General features: G+C 35.4%; 1 protein-coding gene across 1 annotated transcript; it reads right to left on the bottom strand.

Annotated features, from left to right (window-relative positions):
• Positions 1 to 6078: 6078 nt before the first annotated feature.
• On the bottom strand, positions 6079 to 11884 carry LOC132752011 (uncharacterized). Its single transcript, XM_060742241.1, has 8 exons — positions 11659 to 11884; positions 11106 to 11250; positions 10106 to 10632; positions 9703 to 9834; positions 9008 to 9206; positions 7688 to 7810; positions 7188 to 7331; positions 6079 to 6264 (listed from the first exon to the last, which is right to left on the bottom strand). Exons 1-8 carry the CDS (start codon positions 11841 to 11843, stop codon positions 6079 to 6081), a joined length of 1641 nt encoding a protein of 546 aa, XP_060598224.1. The 5' UTR covers positions 11844 to 11884.
• Positions 11885 to 12657: the final 773 nt, after the last annotated feature.

The following is a 12657-nucleotide window of genomic DNA, read 5'->3' as shown; positions in this document are numbered from 1 at the left end:
CACGGGCGACAACAGTTGCTATATTCACCAATTGTCCCTTGTTATCTCCCTTGATTTGATACTATTTCCCTGCGGTCTGGAGACCGCAGGGTATTGGTACGCGTTTTACTTTTGAGACATGGAGGAGCACGTGACCTGTTTTCGGTACATGGAGGAGCATGTGATATGTAAACCGTACATGATTGGTTAATTGACCTTTTCGAAAACCTAGCTAAATACCGTTTGCCGGTACGTTACGGATTTACCTCAGAACAAAAACTATTACGTGATATTTCTAATTTTCTATAATTATTTTACCGTTTAAGGTGAAAAACTTGAATGATGTGTTTGAAAATTAATTAAATTATCAATGTTTCTTTAATATCTATCTCAAATTTTACAAACAATAAATTGTTTATACTGAAAATCTACAAAATTAAAATATTCGTAGTGGCATCTGCCATAATAAATAGAGTTATTTTCTGCGTTATTTTCTGCGTAAACTTGTGTGTTTACTTTATTTATTTTTTGCTCGGAATTATTCATAAAATGGTAGGCCTATTTAATCATTTTCTGTATGTGAGAAGTTAGCAGTTAACAGTGAGCTAAGCAAAAAGGCATTACGATTTATATAGGGAAATCAATGATCTGCTGTTATGCTCAGCTGGGTAAACAATCTAGCAGAGCATTCCAAAATAAAGTGTAGAAATGATTTGCTGGTATGCTCAGCTGGGTAAGCAATCTAGCAAGCCAATACTAAATATAGTGTAAAAATGCTCTGCTGGTATGCTCAGCTGGCTAGGCAATCTAGCGGGGTGTTCCAAAATATAGCGTAAAAATGCTCTGCTGGTATGCTCAGCTGGCTAGGCAATCTAGCAGGGCATTCCAAAATATAGTGTAAAAAGCTCTGCTGTTATGCTCAGCTGGCTAAGCAATCTAGCGGGACATTCCAAAATATAGTGTAAAAATGCTCTGCTGTTATGCTCAGCTGGCTAAGCAATCAAGCGGGGCATTCCAAAATATAGTGTAAAAATGATCTGCTGTTATGCTCAGCTGGCTAAGCAATCTAGCGGGGCATTCCAAAATATAGTGTAAAAATGCTCTGCTGTTATGCTCAGCAGGCTAAGCAATCTATCGGGACATTCCAAAATATAGTGTAAAAATGCTCTGCTGTTATGCTCAGCTTGGTAAGCAATCTAGCGGGGCATTCCAAAATATAGTGTAAACATGATCTGCTGGTATGCTCAGCTGGCTAGGCAATCTAGCAGGGCATTCCTAAATATAGTGTAAAAATGCTTAGCTGTTATGCTCAGCTGGCTAAGCAATCTAGCGGGACATTCCAAAATATAGTGTAAAAATGCTCTGCTGTTATGCTCAGCTTGGTAAGCAATCTAGCGGGGCATTCCAAAATATAGTGTAAACATGATCTGCTGGTATGCTCAGCTGGCTAGGCAATCTAGCAGGGCATTCCTAAATATAGTGTAAAAATGCTTAGCTGTTATGCTCAGCTGGCTAAGCAATCTAGCGGGACATTCCAAAATATAGTGTAAAAATGCTCTGCTGAATTGCTCAGCTGGCTAGGCAATCTAGAAGGGCATTCCTAAATATAGTGTTAAAAATGCTCAGCTGGCTAGGCAATCCAGCAGAGCATTCCTAAATATAGTGTAAAAATGTTCTGCTGGCAAGCTCAGCTGGCTAAGCAATCTAGCAGAGCGTTCCAAAATATAGTGCGAAAAATGCTCTGCTGGTATGCTCAGCTAGCTAAGCAATCTAGCAGGACATTCCTAAATATAGTGTTAAAAATGCTCAGCTGGCTAGGCAATCCAGCAAAGCATTCTGAAAATTAGTGTAAAAATGTTCTGCCGTGATGCTGAGCTGGGCAAACTAGCAGGGCATTCTTAAATAAAGTATAAATTTCGTTGGTCTGCAACAGATTATTTGGCACTCGTAGACTTTCTGAAATATTTATTGCCAATGCAGATAATGACATTTTTGACTTCTACGGGACCCTCAAGTGTCTATTTCTTTGGTCTCCGACTGATTCTGGGACGATCGCAGACTTTCAGGAATTTTTGGTGTTAATGCAGATAATGACATTTGTGAATTTTTAGGACCATCCAGAGTCCATTTCGTTGGTCTGCGAATGTTTCTGGAACACTCGCAGACTTTCAGAAATTTTCGGTGCCAATGGAGATAATGACATTTTTACTTCAAAAGGACCCTCCTGAGTCTATTTCGTTGGTCTGCGACTGATTCTGAGTCACTCACAGACTTTCAGGAATTTTTGATGTCAAGGCAGATAATGACATTTTTTACTTCTAGGGACCATCCAGGGTCCATTTTTTTGGTCTGCGACTTAATCTTGGACAGTCACAGACTTTCAGGAATTGTTGGTGCCAATACAATTAATTACAATTTATGACATTTTTGACCATCCAGAGTCTATTTCGTTGGTCTGCGACTGATTATTGGGCACTTGCAGACTTTCAGGAATTTTTGGTGCTAATGCAGATATAGACATTTTAGGGTAAAAATGCTCTGCTTATGACTAAGGGGTCCTTAACAGTAAAAAAGTCATGATCTGCAATGGCACTAAACATCCTGAAAGTCTGCGAGTCTCAAGGAATCAGTCGCAGACCCAAGAAATGTACTCTGGCGGTTCCCTAAAAGTCAGAAATGTCATTATCTCCATTGGCATCAAAATTCCTGAAAGTCTCCAAGTGTCACAAAATAAGTCGCAGACCAGCGAAATGAACTCTGGTGGGTCGCTAGAAGTCAAAAATGTCATTATCTCCATTGGCACTAGAGATTCCTGAAAGTCTGCGAATGTCCCAGAATCAGTCGCAGACCATAAAAATGGACTCTGGCGGGTCCCTAGAAGTAAAAATTGCCATCATCTCTATTGGCACCAAACTTTCCTGAAAGTCTGCGAGTGTCCAACAATACGCTGCAGGCCAATGAAATGGACTCTTAAAGGTCCCTAGAAGTCAAAAATATCATTATTTCCATTGGCACCAACCATTCCTGAAAATCTGCGAGTGTCCAAGAATCAGTCGCAGACGACCAAAATGGACTCTTGAGGGTCCTTGGAAGTCTTAATTGTCAATATCAGCATTGGCACCAAAAAATCTGAAAGTCTGCGAGTGCCATTCAAAAAGTCGCAGGACAATAAAATAGTCTCTTAAATCAGAATCAGTCTGCCAATTGAGCATTCCACCAGAGCATTTTTAACTATATTTCGGAATGCCCTGCTAGATTGCCTAGCCAGCTTATCATTCCACCAGAGCATTTTTACACCATATTTAGTAATGCCCTGCTAGATTGCCTAGCCAGCTGAGCATTCCACCAGAGCATTTTTTCACTATATTAAGGAATGCTCTGCTATAGTGCCTAGCCAGCTGAGCATTCCTGCAGAGCATTTTAACACTTTATTTAATAATGCCCTGCTAGATTGCCTAGCCAGCTTAGCATAACAGCAGAGCATTTTTACACTATATTTCGTAATGCTCTGCTAGATTGCCTAGCCAGCTTAGCATTCCAGCAGAGCATTTTTACACTGTATTAGTAATGTCCTGCTAGATTGCCTACCCAGCTTAGCATTCCAGCAGAGCATTTTTACACTATATTTAGTAATGCTCTGCTAGATTGCCTAGCCAGCTTAGCATTCCAGCAGAGCATTTTTTCACTATATTTAGGAATGCCCTGCTAGATTGCCTAGCCAGCTTAGCATTCCAGCAGAGCATTTTTACACTATATTTAGTAATGTCCAGCTAGATTGCCTAGCCAGCTTAGCATTCCAGAAAAGCATTTGTACACTATATTTAGTAATGTCCTGCTAGATTGCCTAGACAGCTTAGCATTCCAGCAGAGCATTTTTTCACTGTATTTAGTAATGTCCTGCTAGATTGCCTACCCAGCTTAGCATTCCAGCAGAGCATTTTTACACTATATTTCGTAATGCTCTGCTAGATTGCCTAGCCAGCTTAGCATTCCAGCAGAGCATTTTTTCACTATATTTAAGAATGCCCTGCTGGATTGCCTAGCCAGCTTAGCATTCCAGCAGAGCATTTTTAAACTATATTTAGTAGTGTCCTGCTAGATTGCCTAGCCAGCTTAGCATTCCAGAATAGCATTTGTACACTATATTTAGTAATGTCCTGCTAGATTGCCTAGCCAGCTTAGCATTCCAGAATAGCATTTGTACACTATATTTAGTAATGTCCTGCTAGATTGCCTAGCCAGCTTAGCATTCCAGCAGAGCATTTTTACACTATATTTAGTAATGCTCTGCTAGATTGCCTAGCCAGCTTAGCATTCGAGAAGAGCATTTTCTCACTATATTTAGTAATGCCCTGCTAGATTGCCTAGCCAGCTTAGCTAGCCAGCTGAGCATTCCAGCAGAGCATTTTAACACTATATTTAGTAATGCACTGCTAGATTGCCTAGCCAGCTGAGCGTTCCAGCAGAGCATTTTTACACTATATTTAAGAATGCCCTGCTTGATGCCCAAAACAGCTGAGCATTACAGCAGATCATTACCTTCCCTATATAAATTGAAATGCCTTTTTGCTTAGCTCACTATTCACTGCTTACTTCTCACATACTCATTTTCTTAAAAGAAATAATTGTTTTATGTTCGACCTTCTCCGGTCTTCAACGGTCACCAGTTTCCAAAGACCTTCTTCTATAGTGATCGTTTATTCAATTGTCAACTATATTCCTGATACAAACGTTTATTTATCCCCCCCCCCCCCAAAAAAAAAAAAAAAAATGTTGAAAATAGTTAAATGAAATATCATTATATCATTCAAATGTTCACCGCAGGAAACCATTTTACTTGTACATATTTTGCACTTATGTTTAGTGATTTACGTGGAGGCATGCTGCTCTACGCTGCTGGGCAACTTGGTCAGAATAATAAAGTACTTATTAAATATTTTTTAAATGGCAGTAACAGTACATTGTGCTGATATGACAAAACAACCTAACTGATCCAGTAAAAACAATTAAGAACAAAACAGTTGGTTTTTTGGTATTTAGTTTTATTTACTTATACATGTATACAAATATACGATCATAAATTTTCTTATATGTGGTAAAACCACACTTCATCAAATGAGTTTTATATCTCTCTTTCAAGCAATGACCCTTTCTTCTTATATGAGCATTTTTCTGTTTGAGTCTAAGGAGCAGAACAAATAAATATACATGTACTTTACAACATAAAGTCTATACAAATAATAGTCAAAATCACTTACGAGGTAACCTCTTTAAAGTATCACAAACTTTGAGTACAATATATATAAACAAAAAAAGTACAATTATCCGATAGATCATGAGTTCATACACCGATCATTTGTACTCCTCTCCCCAATCAGATTATTACCCCCCCCCCCCCCCCCCCTAAAGCCTGGCACATTTAGAAGCTTAAAACAACCCGGGATGAGGAAAGGGGGTTACAAATGACTGGTGACTAGTTAAGAATAATCAATATTTAATTTTGAATGAAAAATCAGAAAATGATTAATGACGTAATAAAGTAGCATCATTGTACACATAGCTCTACGTCATAATATTATACTATGATGTTCATAAGCACAGTAGAAGCAACATATTTAATCACTGATTGATAATAAATACACGGCACGTAATACATATACAAAATATTTCTTAAAGAATCAAATATTGGTTTTAAAAAATGAATATAAGACAATAGTGAAAAGGTAAAGGTTTACTAAACGATATGAATAAGTATAGATCTACTGTACGTATCTAGAAAGACAAGAAAACGGTTTCGACCAAGACAACAGTTTAGCTGCTGTAGTTATCTTAGCAACAAGGTACGAAAGTATAACGAAACGCAAGATTGCAAGTACATGCATGTATGAAACTTTAAACTGATTAATCAAATTTGGTGTAAGCACTTGATCAACTGAATTAAGAAACTTAGATGTATTTTTTCCTTTTTCAGTCTCGTCTGCTTCAATTTTCTGACCTGACAAAAAAGAACTGTCATATTAGTTATGCGTGAATAATTAAGTGCGTAATTACACACAAATGTATGGCTTGGTGAATGAAGAACATGTTGATTTTATGATTTTAACCTCGCTCTGGTAACGCGTAAATCATTCCTTTTTGAACACAAGCGCCACCCTCTTCTGTAAGAACTGCAGGCCATATGACGTAATCAACCCGTTTACCCCGTGCCTGATATCTGTCGAACTTTTCATTGTCAATTTCGAACCCGTGTTTCACTTTAAACAATAAATACATCGGTGGGTCGGACTGTCTACACCAGGCAAATTAAAAGCAGTGTTATAAGCAAAATCTCACTCAAGCCCTTTCACAAACGGACGTAAAAGGGTTCTATATAGTCTATCTGGTTTAAAAGCCCAAAAATATAAAAATTGTCATGCATTTTATTTTCTTTATTTTAAATGAAAAAAAATTAGTAAAATTTCTAAAAATCCACTAAAAGTTCCCTTTTGCTTTAAAGGTAAAAAAAAAAAATTAAAGTCATGTTTTTTGTGATCAAAATGGTCCCCACTAAATGAAATTTTGTAATATTAAAAAATTGTACTGCAAAATTTGTTATTTTGTAAACTTAAAAAATGATTCATTTCTTTTGAAAAATTATTCTTTTTAGAGAAACTATTGTAACTTGATTACTCCCCTTTATTTACATGAAATGTTAAATTCGGTAATACCTTTACAAATAATGCTTTTTAGAACCTACAATATTGATAAATCTTAATTTGAGCATCATATTTATGATTTAAAACCATAAAAGAAATTGTGCTACAGGATCTTTAAACTAATATTCAGCGATTTCATTGGCTGAAAATGTATGTAATGATTTAAATAGCATTTCTTCTCTATAAATACACTGCATTCAAAATATCATATATGATTTGAGTGCATATTTAATAGGCAAAATACATGTAACTGACTCTGAAAATGATTCAAGCGTACTTTTCCTTTAGATTAGGCAGGATGCTGAGCAAATGTATCTATTAACGTGTTATGCACTTAAGGGTATTTGATCAAATCAAGGCCGATAGTAAATTAACATTATGACCAGAATAATCTGTAAAGAGGTACCTTATAGTTTAAAATCAATTTATAAGCAATACATAATAATTTTAACCACTGAACCCATGTTAGAAAAATGATTGAGATTTAAAATTAAGTTCATTTCTCCGCTGTACCATCTTGGATAGCGGGTGACTGGTATATAACAGAAAATAGAAGCTTACATTAACTCCAGTGTTCAACATGTCTTGTGAAGGTCTACATCTATAGTGTAGCAGACGACGTCTAAGTTCCTCCGGTAAATGCTCATGAAGAGATTTCTAGAGAAGAAACAAAAACAGCTTGAACTTTAATGAAAGGCTTAAACTAAGCCATAACTAGATTCTGCATGGCGATGTATTGACAATGTTAAAATGTCAAACAAAAACAAAAAAATCATCATTTTGAAATGAAAGGAAATCAAAAAAAAAATTAGTACGTGCACCAATCTTTAAAATGTTTCTTATGTATCAAAAGGAAGCTGATAAAATGAATTTTGAATGAACATTACAAAACAATAACAAATCTTTTAGAAAACGGAAAAGAAAACATAGAAAATAGAAAAGGAAATATAAAATACAAGAAAAACAAAAGAAAAGCAAATACAATGAAGGAGTTAATAAAAAGAGTATATTACGGGTGGTGTGTGTCTTTTAGGTAACTGGTTACTCCTGTAGTGATTGGCTGTTGGGGACAGGAGTGCTGAGGCCACCGTCTCGATCTGATTCCTGGACGCTCGCTTACAAAACAAATACGCCTCCTGTAATAGAATATTACGTTAACCTTTTTCTGCTTATATGTGTTATTCTTATATAATATATTTGAAAGTAATTTGATAATTTGAAAAAACAACACAACAAGATATTATGATATCTAACGAAAGAGTCATAATACATGTAATAAATCTATAATGCAGAAAGTCAACATACTTTGCGACTTTTAATGTTTTGTTTGCTTTATTCTTAAAGGGGTACTCAGGCAAATATATGACAAAATATTAAATTTACCATATTTACTTAACTTATGCTAAAATGAAGTTTAAAAAGTGATTAAAAGTCCCTGCATGTTTTTTGTCTGTATAAATACTTTATAATGTGAGTTTAAAACCTAAATAAGTCTACATATGTTGAACGAAATGACGACGCAGAAAGAACTAATGAGTAGTTTTAAAACAAGTCATTTGACAATTACAATCCCTAGAAGTTAACAAAACAAATATTGTAGATATTGTAAGATTAAAACAAGCCTAAGTCGCTCATTTGACAGGTTCTTTTACGTTTTTATAGTTCACGGTGATAACTATGGTGAAATCTAAATGCTGTAACTTGACCCGCGTGGGTCAGGTTAGGAAACCAACATTTTTTTCTTTATATGGAAACAAATTTTGTTTCAAGGACTGCTTAGTCTATTCATTTCGATGACATTTATAGAATATTGGATAGAAAATTAAAATCTAAAATATGAAAATTTTGACTGTGTCTCCCTTTAAAGGCCAGTACTAAGGAAAGGATGCTATAAAATATCTGTACATCTAATAGCTTTCCAATCAGATAAATTTTGCAGGAAACTTATTATCGACTGATATCCAATAAAACTTTTTTGTGGTTTATTTTACTTTACTTAAACAGAGAATCGGTTTTATCTTTTAATCATATAATTTATGTTTGGTGCTTGTTTGTTTGTTTGTTTGGTTGGTTGGTTGGTTGGTTGTTTGGTTGGTTGGTTGGTTCGTTTGTTCGTTCGTTCGTTGGGTTGTAAGTCATTATAATGATATTGTAATGGTCATAAGGCTATTTTACTATATTGCTGGCAGAAAGAACTCTGAACATTACTTTTGGCTCAGGCGGGTACCTGAGTAGAACCACCGACCTTCCACAAGCTAGCTGTAAAGCAAGTCCTTGTAGAGCGGGTTCAAAGATGGAAATTTAGGTTTTATCAAGTTATTTCATCACCATACCGTGCAAATTTCTCCCAGCACGTGTATCGTCTTTTTCTCTTCTTTCTTTAACTTCTTCGTCATTTTATCAAATGCTTGTTTCCAATGCTGTTCAAATAATTCCTTCCTGAACTTTTCTGCCAATGAAGTGGGTGTGGTTAAATTTAAATCGAGGCTCTTTGTTTGCTGTAAATGTTTTGGTGTGGTCAGTTCTTTTAACCTGAAAGAAGTCAAAATTTAATGTAGGCTCTCAGATATATGCTAAATTTCATGAAACAATAATGTGTTTAAAATAGTATAATTCGCATCGAATATCCCCTCCCCCCCCCCCCCCCCCCCCTAAAAAAAATATCCCTCCAAACATGCAAAAAAATATCTACAAATACACGAGCATCAGGAAATAATATGGTGACAAAGTACTAAATTCAGTCATATTTGCATTTAAAGTATAACGCAAATGTTGGATTAATAAACATTTATATAAAGGCAAAGCTTTTTTAATAAAAGATTAATTTACAAATTATCAAACTTAAGAAAGATAAACTACAGGATTAAGAATGAATCAACGCCATGGTCAAAACAAATGAAAAGATTATATAGTTATATATTTTGCCGAACGTGTACATGAATTTTAAGACATTTTGTACGAGAGAGATTGTGCATAACCTTATCCGAAATGTTTAAGGACTCTTTTTTCTGATTTTTTAATTAATTACCTTCTATTGGCCTCCTCGTATTTTTGTTTCATGTCAGATAAATCTTGCTCAATATTTGTAAGATCTTTCTTGCTACCAGTGTCCTTTCTCTTTTGCTGTTGTTGAGTAAACCTTCTTATCTCGTCCGACAATCTGAAGATATTAAAGACGTTATTACTAAAACATTTTAGACGTAAAAGTCAATGCTATATTCCCAGATGAAGTCAATTGCTTACATAATAATCACGTTATACTTGGATACTTATATTGCGAAAGAGCAAAATATGTCTTTCAGTACCAATACCATGAACCAAGTGCATTAACACATCTTGATGGAAATTGTCTAGTTGCTTAGGTAAACTTTTCACATACAATCTATATAAACTCAAAACCGTGCAATATGAGAAACAATAACTTTTCTTACCGTTTGTTTTCATCTTTACTATTATTCAATTCATTTCTCAACGCCTCGATTTCTTTTATTCGTTTCTCCTTCTCATTCATGGATTCTTTGTTCTGTCTCGTCAGTGTATCATTCTGTGTTTTAATATCGACATTCTCGTTATATAACACGTCAATTCTATCATTAAGCTGTTCACAAACACGTCCAAGTTTAACCGTACTCGCCTTGAGCTCATTTTGTTCTGTCTCCAACTCTTTCAAATTGGATAGCACCAAACCAGAATCACTGTCAATTTCTATTGTATGGTTTATGTCGTTATTTCGTTTATTTAAGATATTTTCTTCTTCGCACTGTTGGAGACGAAGCAACAGGTCTTTGTACGATTGTTCAAGAATGTCATATGCTTGTTGAAGTCGTTCTTGGTCCCGTTCAGCTTTGGTCAGTCTAGAGTAAAGAGATTGTGTTGTACCCGAGTCAGAATCTTCACTCTCGGTCTCTGTGGAGACAGATACTCGTCTTATAGATGATCTACTTCCATAACTCTCGTTCTACAAATGATAGATGTATTACATTATAACCCTATCCAAACGGAACGAATTTATCACATGTATATTTAAACGTTTTTTTTGTTGTTTTTATTTTTTGAGTCATTTTGGAGAATAAAAAATAATATTTGGAAAAACGGAGCGAGTGAAGGATCTGAAAGTTTGCACGCAAGTAATTGGTGCAGACCTACATCAAATGACATACATGTATAATTTGTCTGGTTCTTTCATGTAAAAAATGCAAAATAAAACCTAAAAACAACAAGTCAGTAAAGTCCCTTCAAAAGAGTCTGTTACATAAAACATAATGCTTTCCTGAACATTGAATGAATAATGTAAATAAACAACTCTTTTACTCCAAGTACACTTATCAATTCGCTATTGTTTTGTTAAAAGAATAAGAACATAATGTAAGATTTAATTGTTCTTAGGTCAGGTTTAAACATCCTTTTGTACAGTAGTAGGATTTTTGGTACCTGTATAAGTGGACAAAGTGGGCTGTCGTCTGACACAATGATCTGCTGCAGTTCTGTGTTCGAGTCGAGCATTTCCTTCAAGTCTTCTCTCAGTCTCTTGTTCTCGTCTTCACTTTGACTAAGTCTCGCTTCTGTTTTTGTCAGCCTGAGTAACAAAAAAATCGTTCTAATATTTTCGTCTCAAGCAATACATTAAATTTGTCAATGTTGACTGGCAATTTTGCAACTACCTTTCCTTTAAATATTGTCTCGTTCAATATGCACAGTTACTCTTATTTTCTATAGTGTTTGGTTTCTCCGCAGTATTTTTGCTCAAGGCGAAAAAGATCTAAATGTTAGCATGTGACGAAAAACCTGTTTGAAAAAGATTCTATATTACAACATATAACATATTTTTAGACAAATTTCTCCAATTGTTTGATAGTTTATAAAAGCATCTATTTTTGCCAGATATAATTACAGAGTTATTTATATAAAAATATATATGGTGCAATGCTATAGGTCAGTTTGTTTCATATCTTTCATTTATGTAAATAAAGAAGAATAAAAAAACCTCCATGACAGTTGTTTATCTTCTTGGGTCAGTCCAGGTTTCTTCCGTGATATTTCGGCAGGATTCGTTCTGATACCGGAGAGTTCTGTTGCCGGCTTCGAGCCGGATTTTAGCTCTGCCTCCTCCAACTGTGCAATCATGCTGTGTAATTCAGCTCTGCTCATCATCGCCTGGTTTTCCTCCATTCCGACGATCTTCTAAAATATTTAGATGTTGATCTTTAACAATATTAAGTTATCAAAGGTTCCCTTCTCAAACAAGGAAATTAACTTTATATGGTAACAATTATAATCGTAGATTTTCTTTGATGAAATTAAACCACTTTCTGTTTGTACTCAAGAGGTCTGCAGTGTGTACAGAAATTGCATTTGATGCAGGTTCAACAAAACTGTTGCGTAATATACGTAGATACGTAGAGTCCCGCAAGTATACGAAAACCAAGCACGGTATACGGAAATCATGCATTACAAACGGAAATCCTACACAATCTACGGAAATCATTCATGATTTTTAAGATTTTAAATAATTAGGGAACAATCGTTATTGCTCAAACACAACATTAGCATGTTGCATGAGGTTCTTAAAATTTGTGACAGAAAAACGCTTTATATAGAATATTTGAACCGCGTCACGACAAAACCAACATAGTGCGTTTGCGACCAGCATGGATCCAGACCAGCCTGCGCATCCGCGCAGTCTGATCAGGATCCATGCTGTTCGCTATCAGTTTCTCTACTTGTAATAGAGTTGGTAAGCGAACAGCATGGATCCTGATCAGACTGCGCGGATGCGCAGGCTGGTCTGGATCCATGCTGGTCGGAAACGCACTATGTTGGTTTTGTCGTGACGCGGCTCATTTTTGCTAAACTGTAATAGTATTACAACGAATAAAATTAAAATTTTGTTGTTTTCTCATCGATCCGATCTCTTCTGTAATTAAAAGAAAAATAATATGACTCCCAATTTTTTTTATAACTTTAATGACATCTTAATTATTAA

This window comes from Ruditapes philippinarum, unplaced genomic scaffold (assembly GCF_026571515.1).
Source record: "Ruditapes philippinarum isolate M1 unplaced genomic scaffold, ASM2657151v2 ctg13382_1_1_1_1, whole genome shotgun sequence".
Lineage (NCBI taxonomy): Eukaryota > Metazoa > Mollusca > Bivalvia > Venerida > Veneridae > Ruditapes > Ruditapes philippinarum.
The sequence above is the reverse complement of the archived record's forward strand: the minus strand, read 5'-3'. Positions and strand labels throughout refer to the sequence as shown.

What these genes read in the sequence shown, in the direction of transcription:
- LOC132752011 (XM_060742241.1), bottom strand. Translation starts at nt 11,843, where the DNA reads ATGGAGGAAAACCAGGCGATGATGAGCAGAGCTGAATTACACAGCATG. An exon ending in CACTTTGTCCACTTATACAG is followed by an intron (nt 10,633 to 11,105) that starts GTACCAAAAATC and finishes TATCATTTGTAG; the next exon opens with AACGAGAGTTATGGAAGTAG. An exon ending in AGTAAAGATGAAAACAAACG is followed by an intron (nt 9,835 to 10,105) that starts GTAAGAAAAGTT and finishes TAATATCTTCAG; the next exon opens with ATTGTCGGACGAGATAAGAA.